General features: G+C 40.9%; 1 protein-coding gene across 24 annotated transcripts in view; it reads right to left on the reverse strand.

Annotated features, from left to right (window-relative positions):
* Positions 1-457: 457 nt before the first annotated feature.
* EIF4G3 (eukaryotic translation initiation factor 4 gamma 3) overlaps positions 458-22,195 on the reverse strand; it is a 352,454-nt gene continuing 330,716 nt past the window's right edge. For 15 of the 24 annotated variants that reach the window (XM_030805827.1, XM_030805824.1, XM_030805814.1 and 12 more), the window contains 7 exons: positions 21,470-21,595; positions 19,935-20,016; positions 17,422-17,520; positions 9,135-9,281; positions 7,071-7,152; positions 4,651-4,797; positions 866-1,481 (listed from right to left, as the gene is read on the reverse strand). In XM_030805827.1, coding sequence (XP_030661687.1) covers positions 1,300-1,481; positions 4,651-4,797; positions 7,071-7,152; positions 9,135-9,281; positions 17,422-17,520; positions 19,935-20,016; positions 21,470-21,595 — 865 coding nt within the window. In that variant the 3' untranslated portion in view covers positions 866-1,299. Of the gene's footprint in view, positions 1,482-4,650; positions 4,798-7,070; positions 7,153-9,134; positions 9,282-17,421; positions 17,521-19,934; positions 20,017-21,469; positions 21,596-22,195 lie in introns of all 24 variants that reach the window. The other 9 variants (XM_030805828.1, XM_030805829.1, XM_030805822.1 and 6 more) reach the window with 1 other exon arrangement.

The following is a 22,195-nucleotide window of genomic DNA, read 5'->3' on the forward strand; positions in this document are numbered from 1 at the left end:
ACATCTTTGGGTTTCTTAAATATTGCAGGCAATTGATGGAAGATTTTAAAATCAGTGGTAGTGGCAGTCTCAAAGTAAATTATTGTCCTGAGTCCTGATACATACAGTGGAAAACTTAGTTATCTAAAGGACTGCCCTTGAGGCTTACTGTCCTGAATCCATTTTTAGTTAGTGTTGGAAATAAGTTTCACTGGACTCCCAGTGGGGCATTCCCACCCAAGCACAAGTGCCCTCTTTACCCACAAAGTAGCTTGCCTTTTCAGCGAGTAGAGACATATACATACATACATGTACATGCACATACGTGCGCATACACGCACATACACACACTCTCTCACTCTCGTCTTATCTCTCTCCCCTCAGGAGTGATTTGAATTAGACGATAAATAGCCAGACAGCACCCCCAGGAATGGGCACACATGCAGCAGCTGTCCAAAGGAGAAGTCACTTTACTTTCTTTTAAACTTGCAATGTTTGTCTTTATTTTGTTCTTTATATTTTCAAAGTGAAAAGAAATAGTATTGAGTCAATTTCTTTTTGTTTTTTTAAATATTTGTTCTATGTATTTACAAGCCTTAAAGTTGCTCTAAAGATTTCAAGAGTATTAAGAGTACTTTTCCCAGGGTAGCACTTTTTTTTTTTTTAAACAATTCTTGGAGTTCTGTGGTCCACAGCATTTCCTTCTGTTTCAATGTTATGTATGTTTTGATTACTATTGTGATTTTTTAAATTTTCTGAAGCAAGCTGAGAGGCAGGCAGAAAGATTTGATGCCAAAAAAAAAAACAATCTTTCTTACCTTGTTCACCCCAAACTTTCTCAAATCTGGACTAAATGCTATACCTTAAAACAAACATGAGGTGCATCTTGAAGGGGAGGGAAATTTATTTCTCTGCTTTTCTATTATACAAGTTGTTTACAGAAACTGCAAATTAAAAAATTACACTGGCATTTGCAGTCCTTAAAATAAATTAAAAGTTCTCAACTTTTTTTTTTTTACTAAACATTTTTTTAAAGTATGAGTCCTTGTTTAAAAAGAAAAGATTAAAACAGAAAATATTTTCTATAAATAATACATGTATTTTGGTTTTAGTGCTCCCGCCCTAAGGTTTGAAGTTTACTTTTTTCCAGTACCTTTTTCCTCCATGATCACCTTTTTTTCTCTTTCCCCTCTCCCACTCGTGCACACGTGGGGGTTTCTGCGAGAATTGGCCTTGCTGCACTGTGATTGGCGAAGACGTGAAACTTTTTAAAAAAATACTTAAATTGTTTCTTTTGTTTCGTTTTGTGTATTTGAAGTTTTAGTTATCCTCAGACTCCTCTTCTGCTTCCCGCAGCCACGTGAAGAATGCCGTGACAGATTTCAAGGCCACGCCCTTCCCATTCTGCTCTGCAGGGTCCTTGCTGCTCTCCCATTTGTAGAAGGCATCCTCGGAGATCACTTCCTCATCATATAGACAATCAAAAAACATCCGCAGCAGATCTGCAAGGAGGTGAAAATAAGCTGTAAGCTTTGGGACACTGTAGTTATGAGGCAAAGAATGTATTTCAAAATAATGAATGACTGAATAAATGTGCATTAATTCCCCCAGAAAAAAGCAATAATGACAATTCACCATACTTGCTCTTGACAGTATAAACAGCCCAACAACTTGTTTAAAGAAGAGGAAAAAAAGATTGAAACAGTCTAAATTGTTTTTTATTTCTATTATTTTGTTCAATTTGAACTTTTTTCTTTTTTTCTGTTTTTTTTTTTTTTTTGAGAGACAATCTTATTCTGTCCCCAGGCTGGAGTGCAGTGGTACAATCTTGGCTCACTGCAACCTCTACCTCCTGGGTTTAAGCAATTTTCCTGCCTCAGCCTCCCAAGTACCTGGGATCACAGGCGCCTGCCTGGGTTTAAGCAATTTTCCTGCCTCAGCCTCCCAAGTACCTGGGATTACAAGCGCCCGCCACCACGGTCAGCTAATTTTTGTATTTTAAGTAGAGATGGGGTTTCACCATGTTGGCCAGGCTGGTCTCGAACTCCTGACCTCAGGTGATCCGCTCATCTTGGCCTCCCAAAGTGCTGGGATTACAGGCATGAGCCACCGTGCCCAGCCCAATCTGAACTATTTTCTGATACCAGTGAAGCTGTTTAATATCATGTTTATCTCAATCTAAACCCTATAAAATTTAAATACGAGTAGTTTTTTACTTTCTTTTTACTATTTTCTGCGCTGAAAGTTTACTGTATTATTTTTACAAAATTTGGGGGGAGGGAGAAAGGCAGGATATGCTTTTTCTTCCTTGTAATGTTGTTTTAAAAATGAAGAGGTGGCCAGGCACGGTGGCTCACGCCTGTAATCCCAGCACTTTGGGAGGCCGAGGCAGGCAGATCATGAGGTCAGGAGATTGAGACCATCCTGGCTAACACGGTGAAACCCCATCTCTACTAAAAATACAAAAAATTAGCCGGGCATGGTGGCGGGTGCCTGTAGTCTCAGCTACTCGGGAGACTGAGGCAGGAGAATGGCGTGAACCCAGCAGGCGGAGCTTGCAGTGAGCTGAGATTGCGCCACTGCACTCCAGCCTGGGTGACGCAGCGAGACACGTCTCAAAAAAAAAAAAAAAAAAGAAGAGGTGATCATTCACATGGAAAACATGAGTAAAAGCTATCTCATCTGAATTTTATCCAGTGAAACTATACCTGTTATTTACTGTTTTAAACGTCCAAACTATCTGTGTGATTTTAATTCTCGGTTTTACTCTCATAGTAAAACCGAGAATTATAGCTATCGTATATAATAAGTTATTATCTTATAGTTATTATAGTCAGCTCTCCGATCATTTATATTAATGGAGGGAGGCAGTGGAATAAACAATAAATGCTAATCAATATTAAGTTTATCATGAGTCATATTAACTTTTTTTTTTTAAATGGAGTTTTACTCTTTTTGCCCAGGCTGGAGTGCAGTGGCATGATCTCAGCTCATTGCAACCTCCGCCTCATGAGTTCAAGTGATTCTCCTGCCTCAGCCTCCCAAGTAGCTGGGATTGTAGGCATGCGCCACCACGCCCAGCTAATTTTGTAGTTTTAGCAGAGACAGGTTTCACCATGTTGGCCAGGCTGGTCTCAAACTCCTGACCTCAGGTGATCCGAATGCCTCAGCCTTTTTTTAAAAAGATTTATCTTTGTAATTATATTAGTCAAGCTAATATTATCAAATTATCTGATTCACGGTAGACTGTCTCTTCAGTTACACTATAAGGATAATTTGCTTTGATCTTTTCCTTTATCTCCAAGAGCGATTCAGGACTAGGAAAGAAGGAATTTTACAAAAGCGAAAATAAGGAAGTACCAAAGAACTACTTGAGTGCTCTAATAGCTATGTACTGCCCGCTTTAACAAATTCCAACTGAATTTTCAAGATGTAATAAAAACCATTAGTTAACATCAAGTATCACTAAGACTTAAGTGTACAGGTTACTTTGTTTCATTAGCCAAGAATTAATCGTAACCCTTAACTAAAAACTATTCTGAAACTCCTTAGTAAATATACCATGGTAAATACACTACACTTAGGGTCTTTGTTGGGTGTCTAAAGATTCTAGAGTATCATCCTCAACATCATTAACCATCTTCATGCCCTGGACCTGTGTTGTCCAATATGGAAGCTACTAGTCAAACATGGCTATTTAAATTTAAAGTCAATAATTCAGTTCCTAAGTCACAACAGAGACATTTAAGTATAGAATTGCCACATGTGGCTCATGGTTACCATACTCAATGGTATGGATATATACTTCCATCACTGTGGAAAGTTTTATTAGGCCTGCCCTGGAATGGGGATGAAATAACCTAATCTAAATAGTTTTCTTGTTGTGATATTTTCATACAAACATATAACAAATTCATTTTTTTTTTTTTGGACGGAGTCTTGCTCTGTTGTCCAGGCTGTAGTGCAGTGGCACAATCTTGGCTCACTGCAAACTCTGCCTTCCAGGTTCAAGTCATTCTCGTGCCTCAGCTTCCTGAGTAGCTAGGACTACAGGCACATGCCCCTACACCTAGCCAATTTTTGTATTTTTGTATTTTTTTTTTTTGAGACAGAGTCTCGCTCTGTCACCAGGCTGGAGTGCAGTGGCGTGCTCTTGGATCACTGTAACCTCCGCCTCCTGGGTTCAAGTGATTCTCCTGCCTCAGCCTCCCAAGTAGCTGGGATTACAGGCGCCCGCCACCAAACCCAGCTAATTTTTTGTATTTTTAGTAGAGACAGGGTTTCACTGTGTTAGCCAGGATGGTCTTGATCTCCTGACCTCATGATCCATCCACCTCAGCCTCCCAAAGTGCTGGGATTACAGGCGTGAGCCACCGTGCCCAGCCAATTTCTGTATTTTTAGTAGGGATAGGGGTTTCACCATGTTGGCCAGGCTGGTTTTGAACTCTTGACCTCAAGTGATCTGTCCGCTGTGGCCTCCCAAAGTGCTGGGATTACCAGCGCAAGCCACTGCACCTGGCCAAATTCAGATTTATTAAAGTTAGTTATACAAGTTTGTGTTATTAGTGATTCTTTTATTGTCCACTGTTCAAACCCTAAATCATCTCTAAGTCCTGGCTTGGATAAATCTCACTCATTGGTTAGATTAACTGTAACATGAGATAAACTTACTGGCAGGTTGATCAAGTTTTACTATCGATGCTTGTAGTGCATAAAGTGCTTGCAGTTCCTTCTCTGTATCTGAGTCTAGGTACTTGAGTAAGATCGGCACTCTCTGCTTGATAACAGCAGTGTCCACTCTGAAGGTAGAAGAGTCGGCTAAAGGTGATAGAAGAACTAGGAATTACATTTAAGGAGTTAACATAGAATTATCTTTAATTTTCTTTCTTTTTTCTTTTTTTGAGACAGTCTCACTCTATTGCCCAGGCTGGAGTGCAGTGGCACAATCTAAGCTCACTGCAACCTCCGTCTCCCAGGTTCAAGCGATTCTCCTGTCTCAGCCTCTCAAGTTGTTGGGACTACAGGCGCCTGCCACCAGGCCTGACTAATTTTTTTGTGTATTTTTAGCAGAGATGGGGTTTCACCATGTTGGTCAGACTTGTCTCGAACTCCTGACCTCAGGCGATCCACCCGCCTCAGCCTCCGAAACTGCTGGGATTACAGGCATGAGCCACTGCTCCTGGCCTCTTTCTTCTTCTTATTTTTTAGTTTTTGAAATAATAGAGACAGGGTCTCGCTATATTGCCCAAGCTGGTCTTGAACTCTTGGGCTCAAGCAATCCTTCTGCCTTGGCCTCCCAAAATGCTGGGATTACAGGCACGAGCCACTGCACCTGGCTCATTTTCAATTTTCTGAGTACAAAGGACCCATATGGCTCTACAAGAGAAGAGGAGGCAAGAAGGTCTAAGGCAAATATTTTGAAATCCAAAATGCTCTGAAATTATTAATGAGACATTCTCTCACAAATAATAAAAAATATGGAGGGGGATGCATTTTGAATGCTGGTTTCCCTCAGGAGTAGCGTACCAAATTATCTTTAATTATAATGAAACACTGGCAGTGGTTTTATGACAAACTACAAAAGCAAAATTAATCAAATGTCTTACCATAAAAAAAGGTAAGTAAGGTGATAGATATGTTAATTAATTTGATTCAATCATTCCACATTGGACACATATATCAAAACATCACATTGTACCCCATAAACATATACAATTATAATTTGTCAATCAAAAATAAATGAAACATACAGCAGGAATTTCAAGTGAGTATTTAAAAAAAGCAACATAAAAAAGCAACATTAGAAAAGGAAATTAAAGTGACACTTAATACAAATCTTTTCAGAAGGCTAAAATAAATGGAACCATTTTGTTATTACTAGGATAAAAACTAACTGTGGCAGTGGCAGATAACATACCTAATCTAGGCCTTTTGAGGGAAAGGAATGATAAAAAGGGGCTGAGAAATAAAAAGCATCCTCAGTACGAAGACACATAAGGGTTTATATTATCTGTAAGTTATCACTAAGACACAATTTTGTTTTTAAAAGCAGATTTTGCTTTTAAAATCTGGCCATCGTGGCTCATGCCTGTAATTCCAGCTACTTAAGAGGCTGAGGCGATAGGATCCGCTTAAGCCCAGGAGTTCAGGTCCAGCCTGGGCAACACAGTGACCCCCACCATCTCAAGAAAACAAAAACCAAACAGCTTTTGGACTTCCCAACTCGAATTTTAAAATATGAAAGTCTTATGATGGTTCTATGGATACTGAAAATGATTTTTAAAAATTTCATGAAGACTTTCTACTTAGCTTTGTTATTTATCTCATTAAAGAACACTGAAAATAAATTCATTGCAAATCTTAAATTACAATTCTGAAGCTATATTAAGTGGCAGAAAGCTATCTTCAAAAATAATAGAGACAGACTTGAAATTCTGAGACACCTTTTACACTGATGAATTTTTTTTTCTCACTTCAGTGACAGAAGTATGAATTTCTATCTGAAACTAAAGAGATGTCTTCATTGAATAATGTTAAACATTGTATACAGCTTGGAATATTTAGGATTTCTATTGACCCTAATCCTATCAATATTAACAATTCATAAACCAATAAAATTGTCTTATCATAATAAAATAAAGTCAACAAAGAACAGGACAAACTGTTGATATCTTTTTTTCTTCATATATGTACTTACATAACATGACTTTTTTGATGAGAATAACCCTATACTGATAATTAGATTAAGAATATTCAACCCATTCATTATAATTCATGATTGGAAGGAGGAGGCTGCCCTGAATGTTAGAGGTGAAAAGATAAAGAAAAAGCTACACGTAACGTAGTGAAAAACAACCCAAGGAGCATGCAAGGCATGTGGTAGCTGGTTAGATCTGGGTTCTCTGTAGGCAGAACAGCTATTTGTCTCCACGCTTGAGACAACCAGGCATCACAGACAGAAAGAACAGTGCACAGAAAAGTGAGCTACATATGGTAAGTTTTGAAAACAATGTAAAATCAAACTGTATACTTAGTAGTTGACATAACAGGGATTTCAGATGTTATGAGCTGCCTTCAGAAATGTTACTTACCTATAATAGCTGCTTTACAAACAGCAGTCATTAAAGCTCTAAGGAATGTAGGTGAACTCATCTGGATTTCGTCTAGATTAGCCTGAAGTCAAAAAGAAATAAAACAATTAAAGATAACCTTGCTCAACCAGGCACAGTGGCTCATGCCTGTAATCCCAACACTTTGGGAGGCCGAGACAGGAGGATCACTTGAGGCTAGGAGTTGAGACCAGTCTGGGCGATATAGTAAGACCCTATCTCTACAAAAAAAAAAAAAAAAAAAAAAGTTGGGTATGGTGGCACACGCCTGTGTTCCCAGCTACCTGGGAGACTAAGGTGGGAGGACTGCTTGATCTCAGGAGTTTGAGGCTGCAGTAAGCTATGACTGCACCGCTGCACTCCAGCATGGGTGACAGAGCGAGACCTTGTCTCGAGAAAACAAAAAACGGGCCGAGTGCAGTGGCTCATGCCTGTAATCCCAGCACTCTGGGAGGCTGAAGAGGATGGATCACCTGAGGTCGGGAGTTTGAGACCAGTCTGGCCAACATGGTGAAACCCTGTCTCTACTAAAAACACAAAAATCAGCTGGGCATGGTGGCAGGCAGAGGCTGAGGCAGGAGAATCATTTGAACCTGCGAGGTGGAGGCTGCAGTGAGCCAAGATTGCACCACTGCATTCCAGACTGGGCGACAAGAGCAAAACTCCATCTCAAAAACAAAAAACAAAAAACAAAAAAAGATACCCTTGCGCACCAGAGAAATGGTCTCCTGAACATCAGGACTGATCTGGCACTAAGAAAAGATGAGTCACTTTTTTTTTTTTTTGAGACAGAGTCTCGCACTGTGACCTGGGCTGGAGTGCAGTGGTACAATCTCAGCTCACTGCAACCTCTGCCTCCCAGGTTCAAGCGATTCTCCTGCCTCAGCCTCCCGAGTAGAACTACATGTGCCCTGCCTCAGCCTCCCGAGTAGCTGGGACTACTCAGCTAATTTTTTAGTACTTTTAGTAGAGACGGGGTTTCATTATGTTGGCCAGGCTAGTCTCAAACTCTGACCTCGTGATCTGCCCACCTCGGCCTCCTGAAGTGCTGGGATTACAGGCATGAACCATCGCACCCAGACCAGATGAGTCACATTTTTGCACATTCTTGCTAAAATTAAATGTCCGATTCATTGAAAAATAATTTGGCTACTGCCAGTTCTATGTGCAAATATTTGAATTAGCAGTATTTACTTTTCAGGGTCCTTCCCACTGCCTAACCTCTACTCATTCAATTATACAGTGTTATACACTTGTACATTTGGAAGTATAACCACTTAAAAACATATTTTATTCCTCAATAAATAATCCATATTACCACTGTCAGTGTCACAATGAAAATGGCAATGCTGGGGATTCAACCCCCGGCCTGAAGATGAAACTCTTTCTACTAGCAAGACTGCCCCTCCTAGAGAGAGAGATTACTGCCACCCTAGGGGAATGTCTGAGCAGCAAACTCATCCTGGTGTTTCCCAAGCAATGGTGATGCTTGGAAGTGGGATATATCACCAAGAACAGGAGCCTGAAGCACCCCTTGTTCCTGTCCCAGGGAGTACCTCGGTTTTCCAAAATCTCTCTTTTAACCCCAGGCACATTTCCTCTTCCCCTAAACTCTTCCCACTCCCCGTCCTGCATTTCCCTCATCTGGTTCTAAAAGTAGAAGGGGCAGGAACAGGGTGCACAAACCACAGACTGCTATAGAGGTGACTAACAGAATCTACTCAATCTATGAAAGAACGACACCACAACTGCAGTGTATTTTAATGACTACTTACTCAGAAGCATGTAACTATTTTTACATGTGCCAACACTGCTTTTTCATCTTAATTTTAATGTGAATTAGAAGTTAATCTAAAGCATTACTTAACCCCTTAAGTGGTGAGAAAAATGTTATTCTTTTCTAAGGATGGCAAAACAAAAGCATTTAAAAACTAATTTCGTTAAGGTTAAAAATTCATGAAGTGAACAGATAGGTAAGCGAATTAAAGGGATCCCACAAGAATCTTTCCTGTAGAGATATCAGGGAAGGTGACATAGTCTTTATACCTCTACCCAGTCAAAGATCTGTTCATCATTCGCTTTGTCCTCAATAATGAGTTTCTCCAGTCGCTTATATAGCTCTTCGGCAGACAGTTCTTTCTTTGAAAGTGCTTCAGAGGAACAGGGACTGTCAGACTCTATGAAGTCCAACTTCTGAAACATAAAAGGTGGAACATATTAATATATTAATATAATTCTGTTATCATCCTGAGAGAAGAACAAAGTCATAGGTTACATCTTCTATTTTACATGGACTCAAAATGATCAGCAGAGGCTATTTTATGTTTGTAGTTGTTCTTTTTTTTGTTTTTTTTGAGACAGGGTCTTGCTCTGTCACTCAGGCTGGAGTTTGGCTCACTGCAACTTTCACATCACAGGCTCAAGCAATCCTCCCACCTCAGCCTCCTGAGTAGCTGGGACTCCAGACCCCCACCACCACGCTTGGCTATTTTTTTGTATTTTTAGTAGAGAAGGGGTCTTGCCATGCTGCCCAGGCTGGTCTTGAACTCCTGAGCTCAAGCAATCCGCCCTCCTTGACCTCCCAAAGTACTGGGATTACAGGCATGACTCACCACGCCCAACCTGTTTGTATTATAGTTTTGAAAGACTGTCAGTCCATTATCCTTCTGAATATTTTTCCAACTTCTCATACTGTGTATCTTAAAAAGGAAGGAAATAAACCCCCTATAATTATCTCTAGGCTATGGTTACATGCAAACAATCTTGAGTTTCAATCTTCCCCTTAGCTGCAACATAGCTCTTTAAGGCAGGATAAGAGCCCTAGAAAAGGGTACAATTTCACTCTCTTTCTGCAACCTATGGTTTAATATTAGTATTGGTACTCAGCAGCTATCAAAACTCGATAGTTTTGGCTTTGTTAAGTTGTGGCCATTTTGAATATAGGTGTGAGCAATGATGCTATAATTGTTGAGCACTTAGATACGTAGTTTTAAAATCCATAATCAGGCTGGGCACAGTGGCTCACGCCAGTAATCCCAGCACTTTGGGAGGCCAAGGCAGGAGGAGTGTATGAGTCCAGGAGTTTGAGACCAGCCTGGGCAACATGGCAAAACCCCGTCTCTACCAAAACAAATACCAAAATTAGCCAGGTGTTGTGGCGTGCGCCTGTGGTCCCAGCTACTCAGGAGGCTGAGATGGGAGGATTGCTTGAGCCTGGGAGGTTGAGGCTGCAGTGAGCTGTCATTGTGCCACTGCACTGCAGCCTGGCAATAGGGCGAGATCCTATCTCAAAAAGAAAAAAAAAATCTATAATCAAAATTATTCATAATTTTCATGGGACTAAAGAAATGAGGTACGTAGGTATGCCTTGCTTTATGTGGCTCCATTATACAAAAACCATAAAGATGAAAATATTAAGGATTACTCACATTAGGTTTTCTCTAATACTCTTGAATACTCTGGTATGGGTCCTATACCCTATCCCCAATCCACAAAGTGAAAACCACCGTCTTGAATTCTGTCATCTGATTGTTCTGTTTCTACCACTTACGTAGCATCTCTAAATTGTATTTCCCAATAAAGTTTTATTATTTATTTATTTTTGACTTGGGGTCTCACTATGTTGCCAGGTTGGACTTGAACTCTGGGGCTCAAAGATCCTTCTGCCTCAGCCTCCGTGTGCACCACTGCACCCAGCTCCATAAGGTTTTAGAAACGTGGCTCGATATTACTAACAATTTTTCTGATTTAGTATTGGTTAACTATACATCCAATCCATGATGCTCCAATATATGCAAAAAAGCACAACATGAAGGCCATAAGTTCTTTAAGCAAACTGAAAGTCAAGATACAGGCCAAGTATTTTTCAACCTCATTTTTCAAACTATAAACATTTTTATGTATTCATTTTATTATATATATATTATTTTGCCTTTTTTTTTCTTTTAAATTGAAGTCTCATATTTATTTATTTAGACAGGGTCTTGCTCTTTCGCCCAGGTTACAGTGCAGTGGCACTATCACGGCTCACTGCAGCCTTGACCTCCAATTGCTTTTTTTTTCTTTTAAACTGAAGTTTCACATTTATTTATTTATTTAGACAGGGTCTTGCTCTTCTGCCCGGGTTGCAGTGCAATGGTACTATCATGGCTCACTGCAGCCTTGACTTCCCAGGCCAAGTGATCCTTAGTGAACTGATGCAGGAACAAAAAACCAAATACTGCGTGTTCTCACTTATAGGTGGGAGCTAAATGGTGACAACACATGGACACACAGAGGGGAACAACACACGCGAACCTATCAGAGGGCAGAGGTTGGGAGGAGGGAGAAGATCAGGAAAAATAACTAATAGGTACTAGGCTTAATACCTGGGTGACAAAATAATCTGTAAAACAAACCCCCACGACACAAGTTTACCTATAGAACAAACCTGCACATGTACCCCTGACCTTAAAATAAAAGTTAAATTAACAAAAAAAGAGGAGTCAGGGAGAGGGTGTGGAGAGGGAGGAAAGAGGAGAGAGGAGACAGACAGACAAGAGAGAGAAAGAAAGAGAGAGAGACAGAGAGAGAGATACTATTGATGGCAGCGGCTGCTGCCTGCAGACCTGAGCCTCCCGTTCCACAAAGCAGGCAGGGGACGGGAAAAGGGGGAGCCCTGCCTCTTCTGAGTTGGTGGGGTGGGAGCTCTGGGGTGCAGCTGTGGCTGCCCTCCCAGGCATGTAGCACCCGGGCATCTCTGCAGTCAGCACCCTCGGGTGTCCCAGGAAAGACCCCCTGGGTTGCCTGCTCTCCGATCTTGGAGTGGGGTTGGGACCAGGCCCCAGGGCCATGAATGGCAGCAGGAGGCAGACAGAGTCCTGGGTGGAAGGGGACAGGGTCCCCAGCCAGGGAGGACCTGAAGGCTGGGGGCTGGGATGCCAGTCCAGCAGAGTGGAGTAGGGGCTCATGGTGCCTCTTCCAGGCCCAACCATGGCTGCCTATGGACCAATCGGCATGCACTTCTTCCCCTCTGAGGTATAAAAGCCCTGGGCTCAGCCAGAACAGGGCAGCAGATGGCCAGAGGACAAAGAGGGCAGAGAGATGATAGCAGGACCAGCTGCAGAGAAGAATGCCTTCTCTGCTGAGAGCTGCAGAGATGACCTGCCGGCAGAGAGGAGCTAACCTCTCCACTGAGAGCTTCGGAGACCTGCAGAAATGTCCAAATGACCTGCCTGTGGAGAGGAGCTACCCTCTCCAGAGCCTCCTCTCTACAGAGAGCTGAACACTCCACAGGACAACCTGCCTACTAGAGAGGAGCTACCCACTCCTCTGAGCTGTTCTAACACTAAATAAAACTCTTCTTCACCCCTCATTTGTTTGCATACCTCATTCTTCCTGGACACAGGAAAAGAACTCGGGCAAAGGTGCCATGGCCACAGAGGTTTCTGGCCAAAAAAATCGACACCCCAGAGATCCCGTAACACTACTGCTTAAATACTTTGATAGTCACAGCCCTAAAAGATACTTTAGCATGAAAGGGGTGAAATAACAGCCAGCCCCAGCACTGGCCTCTCAGTCAACTAAGAGTCAATTAAAAGAAACAACCCCAATCCTTGGAAAATGAAGTCCTTATTGTTCAACCTGGCACCAGCAAACTGCACCAGAAATGGTGTGATGCCAGTTTCCTAGTGGTCTGCCACAGGGCTGGGTACTGTAAGTTCTATGCAAAATTCCCAAATTCATTGAAATTTATCAGACTCTTTTATCATTATGCAATCCCCTGGTGTTGATAATGCATGTATTTAACGAGACTCCACAGTTCTAAAACAGTTGGCTCTAACAGATCTTGCCAGTTCAATAGTTGTGTCAGTGGAGGGATTGAATCCTGGAACTTCACCATCTTCCCTATTATGTATACTTCCCTATTATGTATACATCACCATCTTCCCTATTATGTATACTTCCCTATTATGTATACTTCACCATCTTCCCTATTATGTATATTGCCCTATTATGTATACTTCACCATCTTCCCTATTATGTATACATCAATTTTCAAATATTAAACCCACCTTACATTTCTGGGATAAACCCTACCTTATTATTTTTTTTTCCCAATATGGAGTCTTGCTCTGTCACCCAGAGCTGGAGTGCAATAATGTGATCTTGGCTCATTGCAACCTCTGCCTCCTAGGTTCAAGCAATTCTCCTGCCTCAGCCTCCTGAGTAGTTGTGATGACAGGCGTGTGCTACCACACCTGGCTAATTTTTGTATTCTTAGTGGAGACGGGGATTCACCACGTTGGCCAGGCTGGTCTCGAACTCCTGACCTTGTGATCTGCCCACCTCGGCCTCCCAAAGTGCTGGAATTACAGGCATGAGCCACCGTGCCCAGCCAATCCTACCTTATTATAATGTATTACTCATTATATATTGTTGGATTTGATTTTCTAAAATTGTATAGGGAATTTTTTCTCAATGTTTATGAGGCATATTGGTCTACAGATTTTTGAAATGTCTTTGGTTTTGGTATCAGACTAATGCTGGCCTCATAGAAGTACTCACTCCTCTTCAATATTCTGGAATAGTTGTAGAATTCTTTTGTTAAATGGGTATTATTTCCGCTTTAAATGTTTGGTAGAGTTTACCAGTGAAACCATTTAAGCCTGGAGTTGTTTTGTGGTAACATTTTTAACTATGAATTCAATCTCTTTAATACATATGCAGGTTATCCATCTCTTGAGACGGCTCTAGTAGTTTGTATCTTTTAAGAAATTTGTGGCTGAGCGCAGCGGCTCACGCCTGTAATCCCAGCACTTGGGAGGCCGAATCAGATGGATCACCTGAGGTCGGGAGCTCAACACCAGCCTGACCAACATGGAGAAACCCCGTCTCTACTAAAAATACAAAATTAGTCAGGCGTGGTGGCACATGCCTGTAATCCCAGCTACTTTGGAGGCTGAGGCAGGAGAATCACCTAAACCCAGGAGGCAGAGGTTGTGGTGGGCAAAGATCATGCCATTGCACTCCAGCCTGGGCAACACGAACGAAACTCTGTCTTAAAAAAAAAAAGAAAGAAAGAAGTTTGTTCATTTCAACTAGTTCAACTAGATCGATGTATTCAACTAGAGTTATTTCTTTTTGAAGACAGGGTCTCACTCTGCTGTCTAGGCTGGAGTGTAGTGGCATGATTACAGCTCACTGTAGCCTTGACCTCCCGGGCTCAAGCAATCCTCCCACCTTGGCTTCTCGAGTAGCTATGATTACAGGCATGTACCACCAAGCCTGGCTTATTTTTGTATTTTTTGTAGAGATGGGATTTTACCATGTTGCCCAGGTTGGTCTTGAACTCCTAGGCTCAAGCAATTTGCCTGCCTTGGCCTCTCAAAGTGCTGGAATTATAGGCATGAGCCACCACGCCTGGCCGATGTACTTATTGACATAAAGATTATTCATAAAATTTCCTCACCCACTTTTATGTATAGAATCTGTGCTGATGTTACCACTTTCATTCCAGATATTAGTAATATGTACCTTCTTTTCAAAATTTTTTTCATGATCAATCTGGTTAGAGGTTTATCACTTTTATCTTCTCAAAGAACCATCTTTTTTTTTTTGAGACGGAGTCTTGGCCTTTTGTCCAGGCTGGAGTGCAATGGTGCAACCTTGGCTCACTGCAACCTCCGCCTCCGGGAGAACCAGCTTTTGATTTCACTGGTCTTTCTCTAAAAAGTTTTCTATTTCATTGATTTCTGATATAATGTTTATTATTTCCTTTATTTACTTGGAGCTTCGTTTGCTCTTATTGTTCTAATTTCTTTTTCTTTTTTTTTTTTTGGTGATAGGGTCTTGCTCTGTTGCCTGGGCTGGTCTCTCAAGTTCCTGGGCTCAAGCAATCTTCCTGCCTTGGCCTCCCAAAGTGTTGGGATTATAGGCATGAGCCATTGTGTCCGGCCTTATTTTTCTAACTTCTTAAGGTTGAAGCTGAGGTTACTGACCTTTCTTCTTTTCTAAATATCGATGATATGGTGTGTTTTCATTTTCATTCAGTTAAAAATGTTTTTTAGTATCATGTTTGATTTCTTCTTTGACCCATGGGTATCTAGAAGTATGTTGTCAAGTTTCTCAGTATGCATTGCCCTAATTCTTAAAGGTCAGTTCAGCTGCACAGGGAATTCTACATTTACAGTAGCTCATTTCTCAGCACTCTGAGATTATTCTACCACCTTCTGGCTTTCATGGTTGCTACTGCAAAGTCTATTTTTTTGTGTATTTTTTTTTTGAGGGGGAGGCAGGTAGGTAATGTGCTTCTTCTATCCAGCTTCTTTAAAATCTTTCATTTGTCCTTAGTATTATGCAGTTTCACCAAAATATAACTATCCTGTATGGCATCTATGGGCTTTCATTATAGATTTGTATATTTTATCACTTCTAGAAGTCTCACCCACTGTCTCTTCAAATATTGCCTCTTCTCCATTCAGGCTAATTTTCCTTCTGGGACTCCAATTAGATAGGTTAGATGTTCTCTCATACTTTCCTCCAAATCTCCTAACATATCACCATATCTTAGATAGCTACCTAAAGATTTTGGTGTGTGTGTGTCTGTGTGTGTGTGTGGCTTTTGTTTATTTATTTTTTATTTTTGATAGGCTCTCGCTTTGTCTTTCAGGTTGGAGTGCAGTGGTGTGATCGTATCTCACTGCAGCCTTAAACTCCCAGGCTCTAGTGATCCTTCTGCCTCAGTCTCTCGAGTAGCTTACGACTACAGGTGCACCAATACACCCAGCTATTTTTTTTTTAGTAGCGATAGGTCTCACTATGTTGTTCAGGCTGATCTCCAACTCCTGGCTTCAAGAGATTCTCTTGCCTCAGCCTCCCAAAGTGCTGGGATTATAGGCATGAGCCACTGCACCCAACCCTTTTTTTATTTTTTTTCGAATCTCTTTAACCATTTTGACTAGTCTCTTGTTTGCTCATTTTTGTGATTCTTTTAATATAGTGTTATTTTATACTCTGAATGATAATTCCATTACCTCAAGTCCATGGGGTCTAAATCTACTACTTATTGTCTGTTTACTTTTATCTTTACTTCTTTAATTGTATGTGAAATGAACACCAAGTGTCAACTCATATATTAAAATAATTCGTATTTGTAGAAAATAAGGGGACCTAAGTTGAGGATGTTTCTCCAAAGAGCATTTTGATTTGCTTCTTCTGGGAGCCAAGGTAATACTGAACTGGGACTAAGTCAACTTTTTCCATGACATCTGACAGCATTTGTAATAGTATCTTCCCACTGGGCTGTGTGTCCTTTGGGCAATATGCCCTTCACATGTAATTACTATTCATAGTTCAGGTTTCATCGCTGGCTTTTCCCCCTCATTAATTCTTTTTGTCCCTTTGAAGGAAATTACTTCCACCTCTTCTGAGTCCAGTAACACATCAGAAGTTATGCTTCATGCAGGTTCTTATTGCTGTGGCAAGAATGCTCTTCAGTGTTCCGGACTACAACCAAAAAGAGAGCTCATGTCTATAGCAACCTAACAGCAACCTCATATAATATCTTTATCCAGAACAATATACTTATTTTAAACTCATTTTCAGATTGCATTCTTGTTCTCTTTTTACCTATGGTGATTTTTTTTCTTCTTATTCCTGATTTTGTTGGCTGTCTTAGCTTTAGTTTTCCTCATGAGTTTTAGGATTTTGATTTTCAGTAACATTTTGAGAGAGTTTTGTTTTCTTTCTGTTACTTTTCTTGATCTAATTTGTTTTATGGTTATCTCAACCTAACAGCCCAGAAATCCTCCTGTAGGACCAGATTATATTGACCACGGGGTCTTCTGTTTTGTAGATTTCTGGATCTAGTTACCAGTCAGTAGGCAGGATAGCTAAGGTTCTGGGTATAAGACTGCCTACTTCCTTGCACTTATTTACCTGTGCAGTTTCAAGCTATAAGCTTGTCTCTAATCTTCTACCTTATAAGGGTATTAATGGTCTCCATTCCCCACAGAATAACTTCTGGCTGCTTCTGGCCTGGCATCAGACTCAGAAATCAGGAGACAGCTTTGGCCCTGTCACCCTGCTTTATTTGTTAACTTAATTTCTGTTTGCTATAGCTTGTTTTTCTACAGGTTGCTAAGTCTTTTACATTTTCTTTTTTTAAAATATCAATCATCTGATGGCCACACAGTTGGAGTGGCTTTAAAAGCATGAACTTAAAAGGACATCTTTACCAAGATTCCTATTTTGATGTAATTTTAATGACTGGAATACGAAGGAAATTACCTGCATTTTCTCTATGAAATAGATCAACTACTATCAAACAGCAAAACATAAGCCTTGTTCTTACCTGCTCCAAAAGAAAATTATGTACATCTTCCCCTTCTGGTAAAAAGTCCTTCCAGCTGAGGTCAGCCTCCCTCCATAAGGCTCCCACTTTCTTATGGCTCTAAAATAGAGATAAATCCAATCCATTTACTTTCACAGTGCAAGACCAAACAGGAAAAAAAAAAAGGTTTGCCTGAAGTCAAAGAGCTCAAATCCCAAAAAGCTGAAAAATCAAAACTTTTCCAGCGGGGCACGGTGGTGCACACCTGAAGTCCTAGCTACTAGGGAGGCTGAGGTGGGAAGACAGCTTTCACCCAGGAGTATGAGTCTAGCCCAGGCAACACACACAGCAGGACCAGTCTCGAAAACAAACTTTTCCTCGCTGATAAAAAGTTAATCTCTTAAGACTTGTGACTTTCAAACTAAGATGTCTGAATGCACATAAATATAATGGTGAATAATTGAAGTACAGCTGCTTAAGATTAAATAATTTATTTATGAGGTGACTAATCTGGGGAGCTACAGCTGGTTATTTGGGATTTATAAACATCAAAAAAAGTCCAATACACGGAGTTTATAAATTCCACACTGTGTCTTTTCCTAGATAGCTCTGTATGTATCTGCTATTAAAGCCATTCAAGAAGCCTCACTAGAATCCCTCTTCATAATAGATCATAGCCATGCTGCCTGATACAAGGAGGCTTAAGGCAGTTGTTGCTCCTGAACCAGGAATGAGAAGTGTTTCAAGGGCAAGAAGCACAAAGTTGAGCCCAAGAGAGACAATAAAGAAGAGCTGTTGTCAGGTAGAAAAAAGTGAAGAGGTACAAGTCCTCTACTTGAAGAAAGTCACAGTGACGAAGGAAAATGCCAGGTTTGAGGCTGTTGCTGTCATCTGAGAGGTATGTATTAATTACTTCATAGAGTAACTTGTCCAAGGCATAGCTGAAAATATAGTGGAACCAGAATTTGAACTCAGCCATCTGGCTCCAAAGCTTACACTCTATGAGAATTTAGTTTTATTTGGATGGAAGCAGGGTTGTGCTGTTTCCATACATCAAAGTTAGTAAGAATGTGAGTTTTATTTTTAGTTATTATTATTAATTTTTGAGACAGTCTCTCTCTGTAGCTCAGGTTGAAATGTGGTGGCACAATCTTGGCTCACTCCAACCTCCACCTCCCAGATTCAAGCGATTCTCCTGCCTCAGCCTCCCAAATAGCTAGGATTACAGGTGCCTGTCACCATGCCTGGCTAATTTTTGTATTTTTAGTAGAGATGGGATTTTGCCATGTTGGCCAGACTGGTCTCCAACTCCTGACCTCAAGTGATCCGCCCGCCGCGGCCTCCCAAAGTGCTGGGATTACAGGCGTGAGCCACTGCGCCGGCCAGAATGTGAGTTTTTTTTTTTTTTTTTTTTTTTTTTTTTGAGATGGAGTCTCGCCCTGTTGCCAGGCTGGAATGCAGTGGCACGATCTCAGCTAACTGCAACCTCTGCCTCCTGGGTTCAAGCGATTCTCCTGCCTCAGCCTCCTGAGTAGCTGGGACTACAGGCGCATGCCACCATGCCCGGCTAACTTTTGTATTTTTAGTAGAGACGGGGTTTCACCATGTTGGCCAGGACGGTCTCGATCTCTTAACCTCGTGATCTGCCCACCTCGGCCTCCCAAAGTGGTGGGATTACAGGCGTGAATCACCGCGCCCGGCCAGAATGTGAGTTTTAAATAAGGACTAAAGTCAAGTAGGTCGGAGAGGAGGAAATTTTGGACATAAAAACTAGGGTTCAGTAAAAATTTTAGTGCCATTAAGCAAAGAGTAGTATCAACAAACAGTCAACAGAACTAGAGACCAGGATATTTAGTGCATCTGTTTATGAATAACTACCACACAAATGGGATACAGAAGGACTTCTGTATCAGAGGGAGGAATGAAACACTGACTTTAAACATTAAAGTCTATCATCCAATATCTTTGGGTCAGGCGTAAGTAAGTCAGAAATCACTCCAGAATTGTCATTTCTGAGTTCTATTTTGTTTTGACATCTCTCATCCCTCTCATCCTAGACATTTCATTCCCTTTGTGATGCCACAACACTTCCTCAAACCTCTTAGACTTCTAACAGAGCACTTTCACTCTTTTGAAATTATTGGCTTAGATTTATCTGTTCCCACTTTATAGACTGACAGCCTGCCACAGACGTTATAGACTGACAGCCTCCAACTCTATGGAGCTTTTCGTTGAAATCTATTAAAACATATAAATGATATACCCATTTTGTTTCAAAGGAAGAAAAAATCGACCACAAATAAAACATGTCTTGAGATTCTTTAGAATTATACCAAATCTAGTCGAGATTTGATATTTCTTCCCCAAGATATTAGCAAACAGAAGGAGAAATGCACCTCAGAAAGAAACTGGGTTGAAGCAGAGACCTCACTCACTTGCACCCTGAGACCTAAGCTATTCACAGACAACCCAAGATCAAGATCACTGCCCTTCCTAATAATACTGTTGAGTCTGACACTCAGTTTAACACTCACCATTTGTTTGCATAGTAGGTGCAATATTTCAGAAAGCAAGACCCCAGCTCTTCCAACAGGAAGTAAAGGTTTGCTAAATTCTCTGTAAAAGATAGGAGCAGTGATTAAGTATCTCTAAAGAAATCCTTTCTTCTAGAACAAGAGGCAAACAATGTGTGACCAAAAACCAGATACTGTGCAACCTACATAATACTGGGCAAGCCAAAGCTCCAGGATATGCTCTAAGTCATTTTCAGGAGAAGTTCCTGAAAAGGTACATGCGAGTTCTTGGTTTTTACCTTTTTCTTTAACCACTTCAGTGGTAGAAGCAACACAAAGATCAGATGTGGTAATCTGTTTGTTTATGTAAGTTCTGCTTCAAGCTAAAACAAGAAGTGCCTTAGGTAACAGGGGAGTTGTGATGCTTTCATAAAGTTTTTTTTTTTTTTTTTTTCTTTTGAGACAGAGTCTCGCTCTGTCGCCAGGCTGGAGTGCAGTGGTGCAATCTTGGCTCACCACAATCTCCAATTCCCTGGTTCAAGCAATTCTCCTGCCTCAGCTTCCCGAGTAGCTGGGATTACAGGCACGCAACACCATGCCCAGATAATTTTTGCATTTTAGTAGAGACAGGGTTTCACCATGTTGGCCAGGATGGTTTTGATCTCCTGAGCTTGTGATCCGCCCTCCTCGGCCTCCCAAAGTGCTGGGATTACAGGCGTAAGCTATCGCGTCTGGCCATATATAAAGTATTTTTAAGAAAGGAAGCTTTTCTTTATAGATGAAATTATGGATGAAACAGCGAAGGGTCCAACTTTTTTTAATAGTCTAAATCAGTATTTGCCAAACTGTGTTCCATAGGATATCTATACTCTAAGTGAGGCAATGCTGAATTAAACAAAGCTAACTAGTTTTTATTTATTGCTTTACTATAGGACTGTCATAAACTTTAATATGCTAAGTATGTTTTGTTAATCTTAAAGAAAAGGGACGTGACCGTGTGCAAAGTTTGACTATATAAACAACTTTTGTGGAAACACTAGTGTTTCGAAGAACAGAGTTTGGAAACCCCTGGTCTATATAATGTAGCATCCATTCCCCACTCACATCCAAACGTAGGAATACTTGAGATCTCAGTTCGTTTTATTATAATCATCCTTTTATTATAATCATGAGCATGTACTATGGGGTAACGCAGTCTGACAAGCTACAATGGAAAAATATAATTACTTACAGCACTAGTGCAATGATAGACACAAAAGCCAGATGAACATTGAGTTTCTAGAAGCAGTCATCTTCCAGTTACACGATTCTGGAGCCAATCTATCATCGCCACTACCCTCAACAGACCACAGGGCTATCATATCCCCAAAATATCTCAGGTGTAGACCTAGCATAAGGTAACATTTTTACACTGAAATCAGAAGTCTTAAAGAGTCACAGGCTGCATTCAAGAGTCTCCAAAGGCGATAATGGGACAGTACTATGCTAGAGAGCTAGCAGGTGAGTTATGTGTCAGTTCTACCTGATATATATCAAGAGAAACAAGTATAACTTACATGGTAAGTTCTCTCATGGAGATTCCACCTTCTTTTAACATGGGGGTCACCAGTTCAGCAAGGTACAACCAAATATGGGGAATATCAATGGCCATGTCATCTGCCAATTCCAAAGTTTCTGAAAAACTGAAAAGGAACAGGGAGTAAAAATCACATGCAAATGTAATTCAAAAGTTAAAATTAGGCCAGGCGCGGTGGCTCACGCTTGTAATCCCAGCACTTTGGGAGGCCGAGGCGGGTGGATCATGAAGTCAGGAGATTGAGACCACAGTGAAACCCCGTCTCTATTAAAAATACAAAAAAATTAGCCGGGTGTGGTGGCGGGCGCCTGTAGTCCCAGCTACTCGGAGAGGCTGAGGCAGGAGAATGGCGTGAACCTGGGAGGCGGAGCTTGCAGTGAGCCGAGATCGCGCCACTGCACTCCAGCCTGGGCGACAGAGCAAGACTCCGTCTCAAAAAAAAAAAAAAAAAAAAAAAAAAAGTTAAAATTAAATAAAGACATAAAAAATCGGTCAACAAATACATATTAATCACCTGCTATGTTAGGTACAGTCTAGCCACAAAGTGACTGGTAAACACATTACCATTCTCAAAGAGATTATGTTAGCATGGGGAAAAAGACTAGAACAGACAAAAGCATACTTGCAAATAGGGCTAATACTCTGAAGAACATGAACTATGGTACCAGAAGGAGGTCAGAAAATACCTCCATATAAAGGTGACATT

The sequence above is a fragment of the Nomascus leucogenys genome, chromosome 24 (assembly GCF_006542625.1).
Source record: "Nomascus leucogenys isolate Asia chromosome 24, Asia_NLE_v1, whole genome shotgun sequence".
Classification (NCBI taxonomy): domain Eukaryota; kingdom Metazoa; phylum Chordata; class Mammalia; order Primates; family Hylobatidae; genus Nomascus; species Nomascus leucogenys.